This window comes from Zingiber officinale, chromosome 6B (assembly GCF_018446385.1).
Source record: "Zingiber officinale cultivar Zhangliang chromosome 6B, Zo_v1.1, whole genome shotgun sequence".
Taxonomy (NCBI): Eukaryota; Viridiplantae; Streptophyta; class Magnoliopsida; order Zingiberales; family Zingiberaceae; genus Zingiber; species Zingiber officinale.
Genome location: NC_055996.1, coordinates 86,934,676 through 86,952,472, shown reverse-complemented (window position 1 = coordinate 86,952,472; position 17,797 = coordinate 86,934,676). Strand labels below are relative to the sequence as shown.

Genomic DNA, 17,797 nt, shown 5'->3' with positions numbered 1-17,797 from the left:
GATTGCATAGGGGAGCCATGTCTTGGAGGGCTTGCACTTTGCTCAGGTTGGCTTCTAACTCTCTCTCTCTCGGTCACAATGTATCCCAAGAACCGCTCGCTTTTTGCTCCGAACAAATATTTACTAGAATTGAGCTTCAGTATGTATCGTCTTAAAATTTGGCAGGTTTCTTCCACATCAGTGCACAAGTCTATCGCCTTGAGGGACTTAATAAGGATATTGTCCACATAAACCTTCATATTTTGGTCAATCTGCTTCCAAAACACTTTGTTCATAAGTCATTGATAGGTGGCACCAGCATTCTTTAGTCCAAACAGTATAACATTATAGTAATAAGTGTCTTTAGCGGTTATGAAGCTAATATTCTCTTGGTCGTCCTTGGCGAGCAGCACTTGATGATACCCCTAATAGGAGTCCAACATGCAAATTAGTTCGCAACCAGAAGTTGAATCTACTACCTGGTCAATTTTCAGAAAGGGGTAGTAATCCTTAGGTAGGTTTTGTTAAGGTCTCTGAAATCGATGCAAACCCTCCATTTGTTTCCTGGCTTGGACACCAAGACCACGTTGGCTAACCAACTCAAGAATTGTACTTCTCAGATGTAGTCGGTCACCAAGAGCTTATCCACTTCTGCGAGGATGATCTTATTTTAATCCATCCCAAAGTCTCTCTTTCTCTGCATGATCATCTAGGCTTCAGGAAAGACATGGAGTACATGCTCCATGACCATGGGGGAGACACCTATGATCTCTTTGGGCTCCCAAGTAAAAACATCATTGTTATGTGTTAAACATGCAACAAGCTCTTCTTTAAGTTCTTGAGGTAGGTCGGCAGCTACTTGGGTAGTGGCTTCAGGCCGGCCTGGTAGAATCTGAACCTCCTCGTTCTCTTCATAGACCAGTGGGTGGTGCATCCTGAATGGTGCTGACTTCCATCTATTGTATCTTCCGGGCGGTGTTGGCTTTGGTCTTACGATTCCAGTTGATTCTCCTTAACTTCACCCACCTAGTCGTCTATAGGGAATTTCACTTTCTAGCAGAAGTTTGAGATGACTGTCCAAAACTCATTTAGGGTCGGTTGGACCAAGATGACGTTATAGGCCGAGGGTGTGTCCATGACTATAAAAGTCAATCAGTGCGTCCTCATTATAGGCTCCTCCCCTAAGAATATGTCCCACTTTATTTGGTCAAGCGGCTGGACCTCATTACCCATGAACCCATACAAAGGAGTCTCCATGGGTTGAAGCTCACTCTAGTCTATTTGCAATTGCTCGAATGTCTATTTGAAGATAATGTTGACTGAGCTGTCTATATCAATAAAAAAATTGATAAATGTTATAATGGGATATAACAGCCTTAATTATTAAAGCATCATCATAGGAGACTTCCACCCCCTCCAAGTCTTTAGGCCTAAAGTTTATTTCAAGCCCGGTCGCTTGCTCTATACTATAGCTGACCACGTGAATCTACAAGCGATGAGCGTGTGACCTTCTCGTTTGGTTGGAGTCTCCATCAGTTGAACCCTCGACGATCATGCTAATATTGCCCCAAGCAGCATTATTGTGATTCTCCTCCTGTCGGGTTAGGAGCTCTAGTTGGACCCGGGCGAGAGCTGGTGCCCAGTCTGCTGGTGGTGGGGGTGCTCTTTGGCGCCACTCGACCTCTCGCCGGTCTTTTGGGTGAGCCATTCAGACATTGATAAGGGCAATGATTGGGTGATGGGGAGCATTGACGGAATCTTTGATTGTTATTCTAGCGATTTGCCATATTATAACAATCCTGGGTGTCGTGAGTAGCTGACAGGTGGTATGTGCACCACCATCGCAGGGCTCCCCGAGGGGGCTCAGGATATCTTTCCCACTCGACCTTCGCATGCTGCACGGCCTGGGGTCGTGATTCTTGATGACGAGGCTAGGGACCCGTCCGAGCTCCTCTATGTGGTTGAGCGGGTAATGTTTGGCGTTGGGGCACTGGAACCACAGCTAGTGCGATGAGTTCCTTCTTTTGAGCGGCTTGCGCCTCCTCTACATTAATGAACTCGGTCTCCCAATCAAGTAGATGGTCAAAGTTCCTTGGAGGTCTTCTGATTAAGGAACGAAAGAAATTATTATCGGCGAGGCCTTGGGAAAAGACGCTCACCAGAATTTCAGTTGTGGCTGTGGGGACATCCATAGCCACTTGATTAAATTTTTTAATATAAGTTTTAAGAGTCTCCTTGGGCCCTTGCTTGAGCGAGAAAAGACTTATGGGGTCTTCTGATAATGTTGACTACTTGCGAAATGATAAAGAAAAGTCTTGCGAAAATCCTTAAAATTACAGATGGACTCAGTTGACAATCGCTTGAACCACCTTTGTGCTGAGCCGACGAGTGTGGTGAGGAACACCTGACATTTCACATCGTCTATATATTAATGCAGAAGGGTGGCATTCTTGAATTTAAGGAGGTGATCCTCAAGGTCAATTGACCCTGAGTACTCCCCAATCGCCATGGATTGATAATGTTTTGGCAATTTATCTTCTAGCACCCTCTAAGAGAATGGAGTGCTAATTTACTCAAGAGAGTTGTAAGTTGCTGGAGTTGTTCCCTTGTGCCCATCTCGAACAGGTGCTTCTCCATAGGGTGCTCAGGCAGCGTGCGGAATGTTGGATCGAGACGCGCTAGAGGGGGAGGGGGGTGAATAGCGCTCGCGACTTTCACACTTTTCGAATTCGTACAAGTAAAAATAAATGCAGCGGAATTAAAGAACAAGCAGATGAACACAGTGGATTTACTTCGTTCGGAGCCTGTGACGACTCCTACTCGAAGGCCCACGATCCTTGATCGCTTTCCGTGGGCAACAACTATAAGCACGAGAATTATTACAATCTATGTATAAATTAAAACAGTAATTAAAAATACCGACAACACTTAGAGAATATGAATTCTGGAGCTCAGGGTCGTCGAAAAGTAGTCGCAGCACTTCGGGAACCTTTCGTTAGCAGCTAATCGCGTATAGGGATCGCTTGGAATTCTTGTTGTGAGCTGCTGGTCGAGATTCCTTATAAAGGGTGTTCAAGGTGCCTTCTACTGTTCACCAAGGCGCCTTGAATGAGCTGAGTCAGCCGCGGAGATAAGTGCTGAACTAGTCGAACCTTATCAGGTTCAAGGCGCCTTCAGCCTCTCCAAGGCGCCTTCATCAAGCTGTCCAATGCGCCTTGGCTTCCTTCAAGGCGCCTCCAAGCTTGCTTCGCAGCCAGTTCAGGTTTTGTACCCGAGGTGCCTCCAAGCTCCATGGAGGCGACTCGGTACTGTTCATTCGAGGTCAATTTTGCACTTTAGTCCATGTAAGATATGTTAAACACAAAAATACCCTGCAGCACAAAGTTAGCTCATAACATATAAGTGATAGTATAAAAGTGAAAGTTTGACAGTCTCCGGACTGTCTGAGTCTGACTTCGGGTTTCCAACCGGAAACCCTAGGTCGACCCAACGCCTACTGTTCCCTCTACGGGGAACGTGTCCTCACCTACTCCACTCAAGAGATTTACCTGATGTCAGTCCGGTCCTCCAGACCGACTGGGCTTTTCGCCTAGGGTTACCACCCCCTAGGACCTAGGGTTACCGCCCCCTAGGGTTTTTCTCCACCTAGGGTTACCACCCCCTAGGACCTAAGGTTACCCCCCTTAGGATTTTCCTCCACCTAGGGTTACCACCCCCTAGGACCTAAGGTTGCCGCCCCTTAGGGTTTTCCTCCACCTAGGGTTACCACCCCCTAGGACCTAAGGTTACCCCCCCCTTAGGATTTCCCTTCTCCTAGGGTTACCACCCCCTAGGACCTAAGGTTACCGCCCCTTAGGATTTTCCACCTGCCTAACCGCAGTTAGAACTTTCCTGCACACTTGTTTAAGCTCATTAGATAACAAAACAACTTAACTTGAACCCTTTGACATAATCAAAACACCGGTTCGATCGTCGGATGCTTCCCGCACCAACAATCTTCCCCTTTTTGATTATAGCAACACAGTTCAAAGTTAAGTAAAAGTATGACAAAATTTAAATATGAAATTATTAAGAAATCTAAACATGAGCATGAATGTAAAAATTTGTAAAACTTATGCTCCTCTTTATGTTTAAATTCTTAATTCTTAATTTCTTTAACTTTGACTTTTCTCTCCCCCTTTGACATAAATCAAAAAGAATATCAGGAAAAGAAAAGAATAATTAGTTTAAGCTCCCCCTGAAGAGTAACCCTTTATTTAATGTCTTTAGTGTTTCCAAAAGAATTGTTTTACTTAAATTAGGAAATGCCTTGGAAAATACTTAGTGTTTTCAACAAAAACTTAGCAAAATTTAGCATTTTGAAAATAATTACTTTGGTAAACACTTAGCTAAATTTGAAAAGCCTTTCGTGAAAAAATATTTAACTTAGTTAATTTTGAAAAAGGCTATAGAAGTCACTTAGCTAAATTTGAAAAGAAGGTTTCGAGAATACTTTAGCTAAATTTTAACAAGCCTTTTGAAAAACACTTAGCTCAATTTGAAATGGTTTTGAAAATACTTAACTCATTTTCAACAAAAATTAGCTAAACTTAATCTTTTGAAACTAATTATTGTTTGAAAAATGAGTTATTAAAAAAAAAATTTGACAAACACTTAAAGGTATAAATACCTTCTTTTTTAAAAAAAATATTGATAAAATCTTTGCTTGAGTACTTAACTTTAAAAGGATTTTCATAAAAACTTAACTTAAGTACTTAGCTTTGAGAGACTGTTTCTTGCAAAAAAAAACTTAGTAAAGGATTTGGATAATTTTAGTGCTTAGTTTTGAAAAATGATTATCTAAAAATCCAAGCTTTTAAAAATAATGTTAATTCAATATCATATCTATTTTAAAGCTGAGTCAAACATAATTTTTTATTTTAAGTCAAGTCAAAAAATTTTAAAACCAAGTCAAAGATAATTTTTATTTTAAAGGAAAACTAACTTGAAAAGAAAAATTCACTCCCCCTTGATTAATGTCTTAATAAATTCTTAGGGTCTTATAGTCCAAGCATGTGGCAACTTATTTAACTTGTCTTGATCAGGTATCAGAGCCCTAAAGCATGCTCAATCTTACAATCTCCATTTGAAAAGTTTTTCGAAAGATATTTAATTAAATTTGAAAAGCTCTTCAAAAGTTACTTGATAATTAGCTTAACTACGTTCACTCCCCCTTAATTAATCCAAACATGAATCCCTAGGGTCCTAGAGTCCAAGCATGTATAAAATATAATAGGTCTTTTATATTTTGTCTAATTTTCCATCTCACCCATTCTAGGTTTTCAGGCATGTTTATCTTATGAGTAAGTGTGAGATGGAGTTTACTTTAATTTACAATATTGAAAATATCAGTTAGAATTCCAAATAAGTGACCATTATTTTGAAGATTTAAAAATTAATTGAGTTTAGAAATTCAAAGAATTTAATAACTTCTGAAAAAGGTTTTGAAATTAATTTTTCAGAGGATATTTCAAATGATTTTTCAAATAATTTTTTAAGTAGTTTTGAAATAATTTTGAAATTAATTTCACAAGGGATTTTTCAAATGATTTTTCAAATGATTTTGAAATGATCATTTTTCAAATGATTTTACAAATAACTTTTGAAATACAATAATTTTTCAAAAGGATTTTTTCAATGATTTTTCAAATGATTTTTCCAATAATTTTTCCAATTAACATAATTTTTTAAAAGAATTTTCAAATAATTTTGAAATTAAGTTTTAAAATGATTTTTAAAACAATTTTCAAATAATATTGAAATTAAGTTTTAAAAGATTTTTAAAATAATTTTTCAAAGATTTTTCTAATAATTTTTAAATGATTTTGAAATTGATTTTCAAAAGATTTTTCAAATAATTTTTTAAATGATTTCTTAAAAGATTTTTCAAATAATTTTGAAATGAAGTTTTAAAAGATTTTAAATAATTTTTAAAAGATTTTTCAAATAATTTTCAAAGGTTTTTTAAAGGAATTTTTAACATAATTTTTTAAAGGATTTTTAAAGGATTTTTCAACATAATTTTTAAAGGATTTTTAAAGGAATTTTAAAATAATTTTGAAAATATTTTTTAAAAGAATTTTGAAATTAAGTTTTAAAGATTTTTAAAATAATTTTGAAAAGATTTTTTAAAATAATTTTGAAATTAAGTTTTAAATATTTTTAAAATAATTTTGAAAAGATTTTTTAAGAGAATTTTGAAATTAAGTTTTAAAGATTTTTAAAATAATTTTGAAAAGATTTTTTAAGAGAATTTTGAAATTAAGTTTTAAATATTTTTAAAATAATTTTGAAAAGATTTTTAAAAGAATTTTGAAATAAGTTTTAAATATTTTTAAAATAATTTTGAAAAGATTTTTAAAAGAATTTTGAAATTAAGTTTTAAAGTTTTTTAAAATAATTTTGAAAAGATTTTTAAGAGAATTTTGAAATTAAGTTTTAAAGATTTTTAAAATAATTTTGAAAAGATTTTTTAAGAGAATTTTGAAATTAAGTTTTAAAGATTTTTAAAATAATTTTGAAAATATTTTTTAAAATAATTTTGAAATAAGTTTTAAAGGTTTTTAAAATAATTTTGAAAAGAATTTTTAAAAGAATTTTGAAATTAAGTTTAAAAGATTTTTAAAATAATTTTTCAAAGATTTTTTAAGAGAATTTTGAAATTAAGTTTTAAAGATTTTTAAAATAATTTTGAAAAGATTTTTAAAAGAAATTTGAAATTAAGTTTTAAAGATTTTTTAAAATAATTTTGAAAATATTTTTAAAAGAATTTTGAAATTAAGTTTTAAAATAATTTTGAAATTAAGTTTGAAAGATTTTGAGATTAAGTTTTAAATAATTTTGAAATTAAGTTTTTAAAATAATTTTGAACTTAATTTGAATTTGAATTAATTATTAGTTTGATTTTAATTACTTAGTCATCTCACCCGATCTAAATTTTCAATCAGGGAATCCTATAATTTTTGTGAGATGAATTGATGTTCAATTTAAGGGTTTGGTTTAACTTTGTGTTAGATTTATGTTTAGCTTTGGGTTCAACATGTAAGCATTCTTTGGATAAACTTCTGGGCTATGGTGAGTCACAAGGAACTCATTAAAGTAACCATGCCTTCGAGGTTTTCCAAATAGTCCTACCCATTGAACTTAATACTAAACCTTGGTCTAACTGGTTAGGATCCATTTAAGGGTAGTTTCGGTCAGTTCCACTTGGCCAAATGCACCAGGTCGAAGTCATATCTTCCTAGACATGTGATACCCAAGCTTCCCTAACGTACTATCATCCAAAAACTTCACCAGTACCGTGGGTCAAGTTAAACCTAGCCCATTTTATCTAACCTTAATTACCCTACCGGGTAGTCTACTCTTGTTTACCCATTTCGGGTAGATTAAGTTAGGGGTGCCAGCTATTCTGGATTCACCTTCTATATTTTTATTTGATTTAAATTGAATTTTTGAATTTTGATTTAAGTTCAAATTTTTAATTTAATTTTGAATTTTGAATTTTGAATTTTGTATTTTAATTTAATTTCAAATTTTTAATTTAATTTCAAATTTTTAATTTTAATTTAATTTCAAATTTTTAATTTAATTTTGAATTTTGAATTTTAATTTAATTTTGAATTTTAAATTTTGAATTTTAATTTAATTTTGAATTTTAATTTTAATTTTAAATTTTTAATTTTAAGTTCGTTTAATTAATATCGTTTTTCTTTTTCCTCCCCCTGGATCATAGCCTCGATATGGTCTATCAAGGTAGTAGACTTGATCCTTGGGGACCCAATATTGACCAAGTCCAACTTGATTGATCAAGTTGGACTTAGGTACCCATGCTTGGACTACCTTTCTATTATTTCTATTTACTAAAGACAGATATGATTTATATTTTATTTTGGTCTTAAATCCAAGTCCGGATTTGTTGTAACTGGCTCACTGTTTTCCAAGAATTAGATCCAAATTCTTGGAACCCAAGGTGAACCGTTCCAACGTGTCCTTGAGTTCTTTAATTTGAGTTTTCAAATTGGAATTTTCTTCCTCAAGTTGTTGGACTTGAGTCGAACTTCCAATTTGAACTGACTCAGTTAAGGGTTGTTACCTCCTTTTGGAACGACTTGACCCGGATGTTGGATTTAGCCAATTTCTTAAGCAGGTAAGGAATTAAGTTTTCCGAAATTTCTAAGTCAATACTAGACATTAAAGAGCTTACAGTGAGTTTGGGTCCTTCGGAAACGGATACGGATCCGTGGCTTCGCTCGGACTCAGTGTCTGACTCATTCTCGGTTTCGGATTCGAACTCGGACTCGGTTTCGGCCACGGATGCTAGTACTAGTAGAGCGAGGAAACTCGTCTGCTCTTCTGCATCGGCTTCGGATTCGTCTGATGACTCAGACCATGTTTCCTTCATCTTTCTAGCTTCCTGTGTTATGCTTGTACCTGCAACCAACGCAATACCTTCCTCGGCCGGAGTAGTATCAGTCTGCTCATGTAATTCAAATAATTTATCATGCTTACTTGTGTCTGACATACCTTCATGTAACTGAATCAGATTCTCCCACAGCTCCCTAGCGCTTGAGAATAGGCCGGCGTGATTCAGCTCCTTATTCGTTAAGCCGCACTGAAGTGTATATGTTGCTTTTGCGTTTGCTTCTACCTTTTTGATAAGGTTCGCGTCCCAGTTCTCGTACGGTAGTGGTATGCCGGCGCCGTCAGTTGGTATTTCAAGCCCGGTCTTGGTGATCATCTAGAGATCGAACTCGGTTTGTAGGTACGACTCCATTCGGCCTTTCCAGTTGCTGAAGTCTTCGCCGGAGAAGAGCGGTGGTTGAGTGGTGTTATAGCCTTCTTGGAGAGTCATTGAATCTTACACAAAAAAGTGAGAAAAAAACTTGTCCCAAGACTTAATCCTGGATTAGTAGTGTGGTAGAAGGATAGAAATAAAAATTTACGAGTTTCGAGAAAAAATAATAAAATAATAAGAGACGAAAGGTGTAAGGTTTTATTTTTACCCTATAAGAGCGAGAAAGCGACGAAAAAAATGCTTGAATGGTGGTTGCACCATTTCAAAGCGACCCCGCTCTGATACCAATTGTTGGATCGAGACGCACTAGAGGGGGAGGGGGTGAATAGCACTCACGGTTTTCACACTTTTCGAATTCGTACGAGTAAAAATAAACGCAGCGGAATTAAAGAACAAGCAGATGAACACAGTGGATTTACTTCGTTCGGAGCCTGTGACGACTCCTACTTGAAGGCCCGTAATCCTTGATCGCTTTCCGTGGGCAACAACTATAAGCACGAGAATTATTACAATCTACGTACAAATTAAAACAGTAATTAAAAATACTGACAACACTTAGAGAATATGAATTCTGGAGCTCAGGGTCGTCGGAAAGTAGTCGCAGCACTTCGGGAACCTTTCGTTAGCAGCTAATCGCGTATAGGGATCGCTTGGAATTCTTGTTGTGAGCTGCTGGTCGAGATCCATTATAAAGGGTGTTTAAGGCGCCTTCTACTGTTCACCAAGGCGCCTTGAATGAGCCGAGTCAGCCACGGAGATAAATGCTGAACTGGTCGAACCTTATCAGGTTCAAGGCGCCTTCATCAAGCTGTCCAAGGTGTCTTGGCTTCCTTCAAGGCGCCTCTAAGCTTGCTTCGTAGCCAGTTCAGGTTTTGTACCCGAGGCGCCTCCAAGCTCCATGGAGGTGCCTCGGTACTGTTCATCCGAGGCCAATTTTGCACTTTAGTCCCTGCAAGATATGTTAAACACAAAAATACCCTACAACACAAAGTTAGCTCATAACACATAAGTGATAGTATAAAAGTGAAAGTTTGACAGTCTCCAGACTGTCCGAGTCTGACTTCGGGTTTCCAACCGGAAACTCTAGGTCGACCCGACGCCTACTGTTCCCTCTACAAGGAACGCGTCCTCACCTACTCCACTCAGGAGATTTACCTGATGTCAGTCCGGTCCTCCAGACCGACTGGGCTTTCCGCCTAGGGTTACCACCCCCTAAGACCTAGGGTTACCGCCCCCTAGGGTTTTTCTCCACCTAGGGTTACCACCCCCTAGGACCTAAGGTTACCCCCCTTAGGATTTTCCTCCACCGAGGGTTACCACCCCCTAGGACCTAAGGTTGTCGCCCCTTAGGGTTTTCCTCCACCTAGGGTTACCACCCCCTAAGACCTAAGGTTACCCCCCCTTAAGATTTTCCTTCACCTAGGGCTACCACCCTCTAGGACCTAAGGTTACCGTCCCTTAGGATTTTCCACCTGCCTAACCGCAGTTAGGACTTTCCTGCACACTTGTTTAAGCTCATTAGATAACAAAACAACTTAACTTGAACCCTTTGACATAATCAAAACACCAGTTCGATCGTCGGATGCTTCCCGCACCAACACGGAAGAGAGCTCGGTGGCGTGGAACTGGTGAGTAACACGCTGACGGCAAATGAGCTGAGCCTTCCTCCCAACTTCTCTCTCCCTCTGATGGGGTGTTGTCGATGCGATAGGATTGGGTGGTGACAGAGTACCGTTGGTAGCTACTTTTGTTGTTATTGCAGTAATTTCTGTGCTCGGACATTAATCGACATGTCTAGATCTTCTTTCGTTAAGGTAACAGTGGTGAGTCATCCAACTTCTTCCATTTCTGATCCTCATATTAAGGCAAAAGTTCTCACATATGGCATCAATTTTGATCCTATCTAAAAGCTGCAGAGATGACACACTAGGCACGGTAGCTTGATTGTTGACTAGGAGAAGATTTTTACTCAACAAAGATGCTTTCCTTCGATCCTGCACATACGGACACGAGCCAACAAAATGTCGGCGCCTAGAAATTAGGGAGAGTCCCTGGCAAAGGTCCTCCGACGCTCAAGTCAATACAAGTCCGGACGAATGAATGAAGAACGGTAAGGGACATGCATCCGAGAGTAGAGTTTAGATGTTCAGATAACATACCTTCACAATGGAAAGGACTCCCTCTTTATATATCACCTCATATAACCTCCATAATTATGAAGTAATGAAGTGTATCAAAGTTTGTTAGGTAAAGGAAAGTGTACAACCTAGGTAATATGCAATAATTGTCCAAGGAATCTTCCGTTTACCCAAATGTATACTTCTTTTGTCATTTATAGCTTATGTCGTTGCTGAGGTTGTTAAAGGAATATGCTGTCATAAATAGTCTGCTGATGAGGAACATGATTATCCCTGAAGAAGGTTCCGGAAGAATATTCTCTAACACAGTTATTATTCTGACAGGTTGTTAGGATTATCTGCTTTTGTTGTCAGTTGAGTATATCTTGGTCGGCCTATAAGGCCAGCCGTCTTTATGTCTGTGCTCGTATTAAGCTGCTTTATTATGTATTGAAGACTATTTAGAAATCCGTTTGGGAAATAATATAATGCATTGGGCATGTTAGAAGTTCATTTGAGAAATAATATAATAATCTGTGAGTTTTGGAAATCCATCTGATAACCTGTGCATGCTAGAAATCCGTCCGAGCAGTAATATGAAGCTAGCCACCTTAGGCCCAGTCGGCTTCTTGTACGGTCGTGCGTGTGATGGGCCTTTGGAAAAAGAAAGTTATGTTTTGAGAGGTTCGGTCAATATTTTTAGCCAAAGTGTCTTAAGCCTAATCGGCCTTTTGCTCGACCGGGCATATAATAACTTGTAGGTAAAGTGCACATGAAATTCTGACCGAATCTATAAATCTATCTTACACTTATGCATATAAGAGACGGGTATGATGTCATATAAACCCGTCAAATTCTATTATTGAATGGATACCTATAGGGTTGACCGGTAATCGGGTCAACCGGGCGTGTGTAGAGAGGCTCGTACAGAGTAAGAAGTCTGACCTTCCCCTTGATCAAAACCTATGGTCGATCAATTGTAAGGGAGGTTGCCGTCCTAGCCGGCCTATAGGTCGTCTATCTTTAAACCCGACTAAATATATTATCTTTTCAGTTCAAGAATAAAGCATTAAACCTCTTTTGTTCGATCGATTTAAAGGATGGTCAGTCTTCCTCTGAATAGCTTGTAACCCAGTCGAACTAAACCTAAGAGTTTTAGCATTGGACGAATGATGAAGTTAAATGAAAAATACTCTCTTCTCTTAATTTTAATTATCATATTATTTTTAATTTTAACTGTCCCATTATCTTCTGAATTCATTCGTTATAACTCGTATCACGTGTTCTCCATGTTCTTCCTTGTGAGTTTTCTCCAGTCAATCATCTCGTAATATCCGTCGTTCATTGGCTCCGTGATTTTCCAATCAAACTCCGTGTGTTCGTCAGAAGCTGACAAGAAGCAGTTTCGGCATTTCAATGGAAAAATCAAAACGGATGGTGGATAAGGACTCGTTTACTTCACCGTCCTTCAAGCTGAGAGCTGGCTTGCTTCCAGCGTCTAACTTGGAAGATTAAGAAAGAAAGTGATTGAATACAGAATAAAAAAAAAAGTAGTAAATTACAAAAATATAATTTGGGCAGTTTAAACTGAATTCTGTACCTAAACGCTACCGATTGAGAAGCATGAGAAAGAAAGAATAGTCAAGAGGGATTGTGCTGCCGAGTTTGATTCTAATACTTTTCCTTTGCCTTGAATTTTTTTAATGTGAAACTATTCCAGTCGTTTTTCATCTACTTTCATTCACATTTCAAACAATTTATTCTTGAAATGGACAGAGAAAACAGCAGGCGATGCCCATCAAATAAAGCTACGATATGAAGAATATCTGACATCGACCTCATCTCGTCCACTTGTTCTGAAGCCTGTTCTATGCTCTGCAACGTGTCTCTCTCTCTATTTAAGTTTGATGTGCTGTAAACACTTAGCTGGTGAATAAGGCCTTTGCAGGGAGAGGATTCGAGCTTAAGATGATGCTGAAATATAAAGCCGGAGGAAGATAAACCCTGAGACCAAAGAAAAGTGGCGAAGCAAAAAACGAAGTATTCTTTCGGGCATTGTGTCTCGTTTGCATCAGACTTTTGCCATTATCAACGGAGGGACCAGTTATGGCTTTTCTCGCTTGGCCATCACTACGGTTTTGCATACCTCCAAGAAAATAATTGCATAGAAAAAAAGCAGGGCTTTGCAAGTTTTTTGTTTTTAGCTAGCATATTCGGGCCGACTAAGTCTTCAGTGGAAAATTTCCACTGACCTTCATAGCGACGGGCTCAGCAACATCCCAAATTCATAATCCCACATAAATAAAATGTAAATTGAAAATCCCATCATGCGTGGTTAAGAGACATCTGGGTGTCCTTCCCTCATAGCCCGGGCAAAAAGCAATCAATAATTTAAGTATTAATCTTGATTTTGAATGATCGGAGCTAGCTTTAATTTATCCAAATACAATTATTTGAGGAGTCTTCGTCTCGATAAGTTAAAAGATAATTAGTGAATTGTTGGGTCGAAATCTGCTCACAAGGCAACGTGGATAAAGAATCATCGTCACAAGAGACGAGATGAACCACTTTCGAATAAACAATAATATGCTTTCAGAGATTTGCCGAGTGTTGTTTATTAATTTGCTCAGCTCTAAGAAACACTTTCAATATAATATCAAGTTCAAAGTTGTATTCTCTACGTCATTTGATCTTTAGACCAAGCCTACTTATTGACCTCGAATTTTAAAAGGGTGGGAAAGGTCTCAAGTATGAGAACCTCGTAATTATGAAAGCACTGGGAGAAATAAACTAAGAAACTGTCGCAATTTGTTTACGACGGACGTGGAAAATTAAACGATCGCAATGCCTTGGATTCTTCAAAGCTAGCCAATTTTAGCACAATATTTTATATACATAAATGACTAAGCACCAAATCTAGTTCTTACTTTAATCCAGATTTGGTCTTCCGTCGTGCATACTGACCTGTGCTTGGTGTGCCAAATGGCTGGCAAAGCCTGAGGAGACCTATTAATTTATGATTGCTGGATTAATTTCTCACTAATTAAAAAAACAATATCAGATAGCAACTTGGATGCACCATCTCATGCATCCTTTTTGTAATGTGGGTTAACTATTAGTATATGTTACAAATGCTCTATGTTCTCATGCCAATATGTCATTATATTCGCATTTGTGTTGGCTTTAGGTTCAAACTAGGGTTAACAATATTCAAAAGGAGAACCGTTCAATTAAATTGAACCCATGTGGCATTGGCACTGTGACAAATCAATAATTCAACCCGCACTACCTTCCCTCGGCCTGCCGGTCACCATTAAAAAAAAAATTTATTACTGTTAATAATTCAGTTTTCATCATCTTCGCCTGATGCTGATGCATTTCAGAAACCGAATAAACAAAATAAACCACAAATTATCATAGCAATTGCAATAATTCTTTAAAAAAAAAAACATAGTAGCCCCACAGTTATCAATTGAATCAAAAAATCGTTGACCTCGAGCGTTTCATACGATTGCCCTGTTATCTGTAAAAAATTAAATCAGAAAATCAAACAAGGTGTTTTTTTAATTAAGTCCCCTTTGGGATGGCAATCAGTAAAATTTAAATAGAATGTTATATCTTTCGTATTTATTCCTATTTATTAAATTCATTTGTATATTCATATTCATTCGAGTATTTAACTTTTATGTCCATTTTATATCATTTTATATGAATCAATTCAGATATTCACATCTTATTAATCATCCTATTACCACCATCAATTATTTTTAAAAAAATAAATTATTTTAATAAATTTATGAATATTTACTAAATTCTTAAATTCAGGTACTCCGAGCCTCAAATCAGAAGAGAACCCGAGCGGAAAAAGATGAACAGTAAATATATGTGCGTAAGTAAAACTATTGTCTAGTACGTACTTGACTAACAGAGAAGGCATCCCCTTTTTATAGCTGTCTTTTGTAACCTCCGCAATCATAAGGTACCAGAAAATGTCACATGTCAGAGGTGTCAGGTGAAAGAAGATGTACAATGGACTTTCACTTAGTAGAGGAAGGTTCTACTGTTTGTATGTGACAGAGTATTGAAATATTCTCTGATGAATATCAATTATTTTCTGATAAGTTGTTATGATTCCCTTATAGCTGTCCCCTTGGGGGTTCGACCAATGAAGAGGTTGGGCAGGAGTAAAGCTAGGATGGTACCCAGGAGAAATGAGGAGAATGAGCTCCGGAGTCTGACTAGCTAAGAAGCTGAGCAGGAGTAACACTGAAATGGTTCCTAAGAGAAGTGAAGGAACTGAGCCTTGGAGTCGATCGACTAAGAGATCAATTGAGATTAAGATTAGATGATTCCTAAAAGTGAAAGGACTGAGTCATGAGATCCGATCGACTAAGAAGCTGAGTGGAAAATAAAATTGGATGGTTCCCAAAAGTAAAAAGACTAAGTCCTAGTTGGACCAACTAAATGGCCGATTGAAATGAAAGAAATAGATTACTATAACATATAGCCCTATAGCGTTTTAACTATCGTATCCATCCTAACAATGGATCATTTTTATATCATAATTATTTAATCGGATCTATAAATTTTATCCTCTGTTATTTTATTGGATCGAATATTAAATTTTCCGATAGAAAATTATCATCCCTAACGTTAATATCTTTTGGTGACTAACTCTTTATTTAATTTATATTGCCAATTGGATGTCGTCCGGAATCCGAATTACTCTTAAGAGCCGTACCAAATCTTCTCTTTTTGTTGGCTTGTAATTAATTTATTGGGAAAAAGTCAGAAAAATCCAATGGAGTTCGTCAGCTCACGTGAACATCATGAAATGAATATTTTATATATTAAACTTTCACCGAAATTATTTTTTTTTATTTTATTTTTATCTACGCGATTACCCCGACACATCGAGGTAGTTCTTGGTGACTTGACGTGGTCCCGTGGATAGGGACGGGATGGGGAAGCCGACAGCTGCCTAACTCGCTCCGGACAGCAAACAGCATTTCCGAAGTGAAGGCAGATGGAACTGCACGTGTTACCCACCTGCCCTACTTAATTTTGCCGCGCTGTCGGAGTCGGTGCACGTGATCCCTCCCTCCCATGTGAGCGGTACGCACGAGTCGGGTCCAACAGTCACGCACGCTGGGAGCGCGAACCGCGGACACGGTGTGTGGCGCCACCCGCACCGGATCCCATGTCCTGCCCATTGATTGCCGCATAGAACCACCGCAGGAACCGCTCCCGTCGGGAAAAATTTAAAAATAATTAAATTTAGAAATTGGGACGTTTCCAAAACCAGCCGAGAGTGGGTCTACGAGCCGAGCCGATAGCGACGGAGAGCTCTCCTCGCGGACGCCAACTCCGGACTTGAAATCCAGCTCATGGAGTAGACGTGGCCCCCATGACTTTATTCCTTTTTTCGTAAAAAAAGCAAGGGATAAAAGAAAAGAAAGGCAACGCCGCGCCCGTGATGGATGGATGACCCTAGAAATCCTCTCTCTATGGCTCTATGCTTTCATTTTATTCGATCCACCCCCTACTATTTCCAGAAATTACGAAAGCAAATACAAATCCGCCCATCTTCCTGCCTCTATAAAGAGGCTTCTCCACTTCCACCGTGTACAAAACCACTTCCACGCGTGATTGTTCTTCTTCCCATTTGCCTTTTTGCTACTGTAACGGCTATTTTGGAGGTTTCTGGTTGCCATGGAGGGTTCCGGCGATCTGAAGAGGCATCGCGAGGAGGAGAGCCCCGAGATCTCTTCGCCTGAGGCTAAGCGCCTCCGCGATGACCTCTTCTTCGAGGACATTCTGGATGGCGATGACGCCGGCGCCGGCGATCAGGACCTGGCGTCCGTGATGAAGAGTCTGGAGGACGAAATCGGACTACCGTCGCCTCTACCGACGCAGACGGAGGCGGACATGGTGACAGGCCAGCCGGATCTGGGGTACCTCTTCGAGGCGTCCGACGACGAGCTCGGCCTCCCCCCTGCTCCACCGATGGCGCCGAACTCGGACGAGGCGACCGTTGTGTCGACAACTGTGGTTCAGGAGGGTGAGGTGGAAGGTAACGGAGGATTCGACCCTATTTGGGGCTTGGACGACGAGATCAACGGGTACTATGGAATGGAGGAGTTCGGTATGCGGCTGGAGAGACCGTTGGTGGGGACAGACGACGGCGTGGTTTTTGACGTCGGTCTGTTTGATTTCTCGGATATGTCCTGGCGGTCGGAGACGCTGCCGGCGATCTGAGACATAGCTGGACGAACAATTTCGGAAGCAAGCTTTCTGTTTTTGTTTTCTAGACTGTAAAGATAGGGAACAGGAGACGAGAAATGAACAGGAAATGGAATTTCCCTTCCAATATCTCGAGCTGTCTTTGAGACCGCATTGACGCATTCTAATTTCTGGACCAAGGCGAAACGCATTAAAAAATTATTAATTAATTGATGACATTATGCTTTTTAAAAATAGCTCCATAATACAAGTATCTTGATAAAAGTTTCAATATTTCAATTTTCTTCTTGTAAGAAAACCGCGGATCTGCACAGGCCATTCCTTACCTATTTCATCCACTGTTAATTTTGCCCTTAAAAAACTTATATTATCTTTTTTTGGTATCCCTATTTCAACGCACTGACTACGCTAATAGCCGGTCTACCTGCGATGTGATGATAATTGAGGAAAGTGTAGGCAAAGGTGCTCAGCAGCCAGAATTAGAGGAGATGGAGCTCGCCTTTGAACATTTTTGCAATTAAATTTTCTTTTGCCTAAAATTGAAAGATGTGAGTGCACTGGGAGGAAGGGAAGGTGAAAAGCTTCATTTAGTCCTTCCCTTGTGTTGACGCGGTGTCAGTAGGTC

The 17,797-nt window shown here is 38.6% G+C and overlaps 1 protein-coding gene across 1 annotated transcript; it reads left to right on the top strand.

The window, feature by feature from the left end:
* The first annotated feature begins 16,641 nt into the window (after nucleotides 1-16,641).
* On the top strand, nucleotides 16,642-17,187 carry LOC121991203. Its single transcript, XM_042545221.1, has one exon. The coding sequence runs from the start codon at nucleotides 16,642-16,644 to the stop codon at nucleotides 17,185-17,187; it is 546 nt and encodes a 181-aa protein (XP_042401155.1).
* Nucleotides 17,188-17,797: the final 610 nt, after the last annotated feature.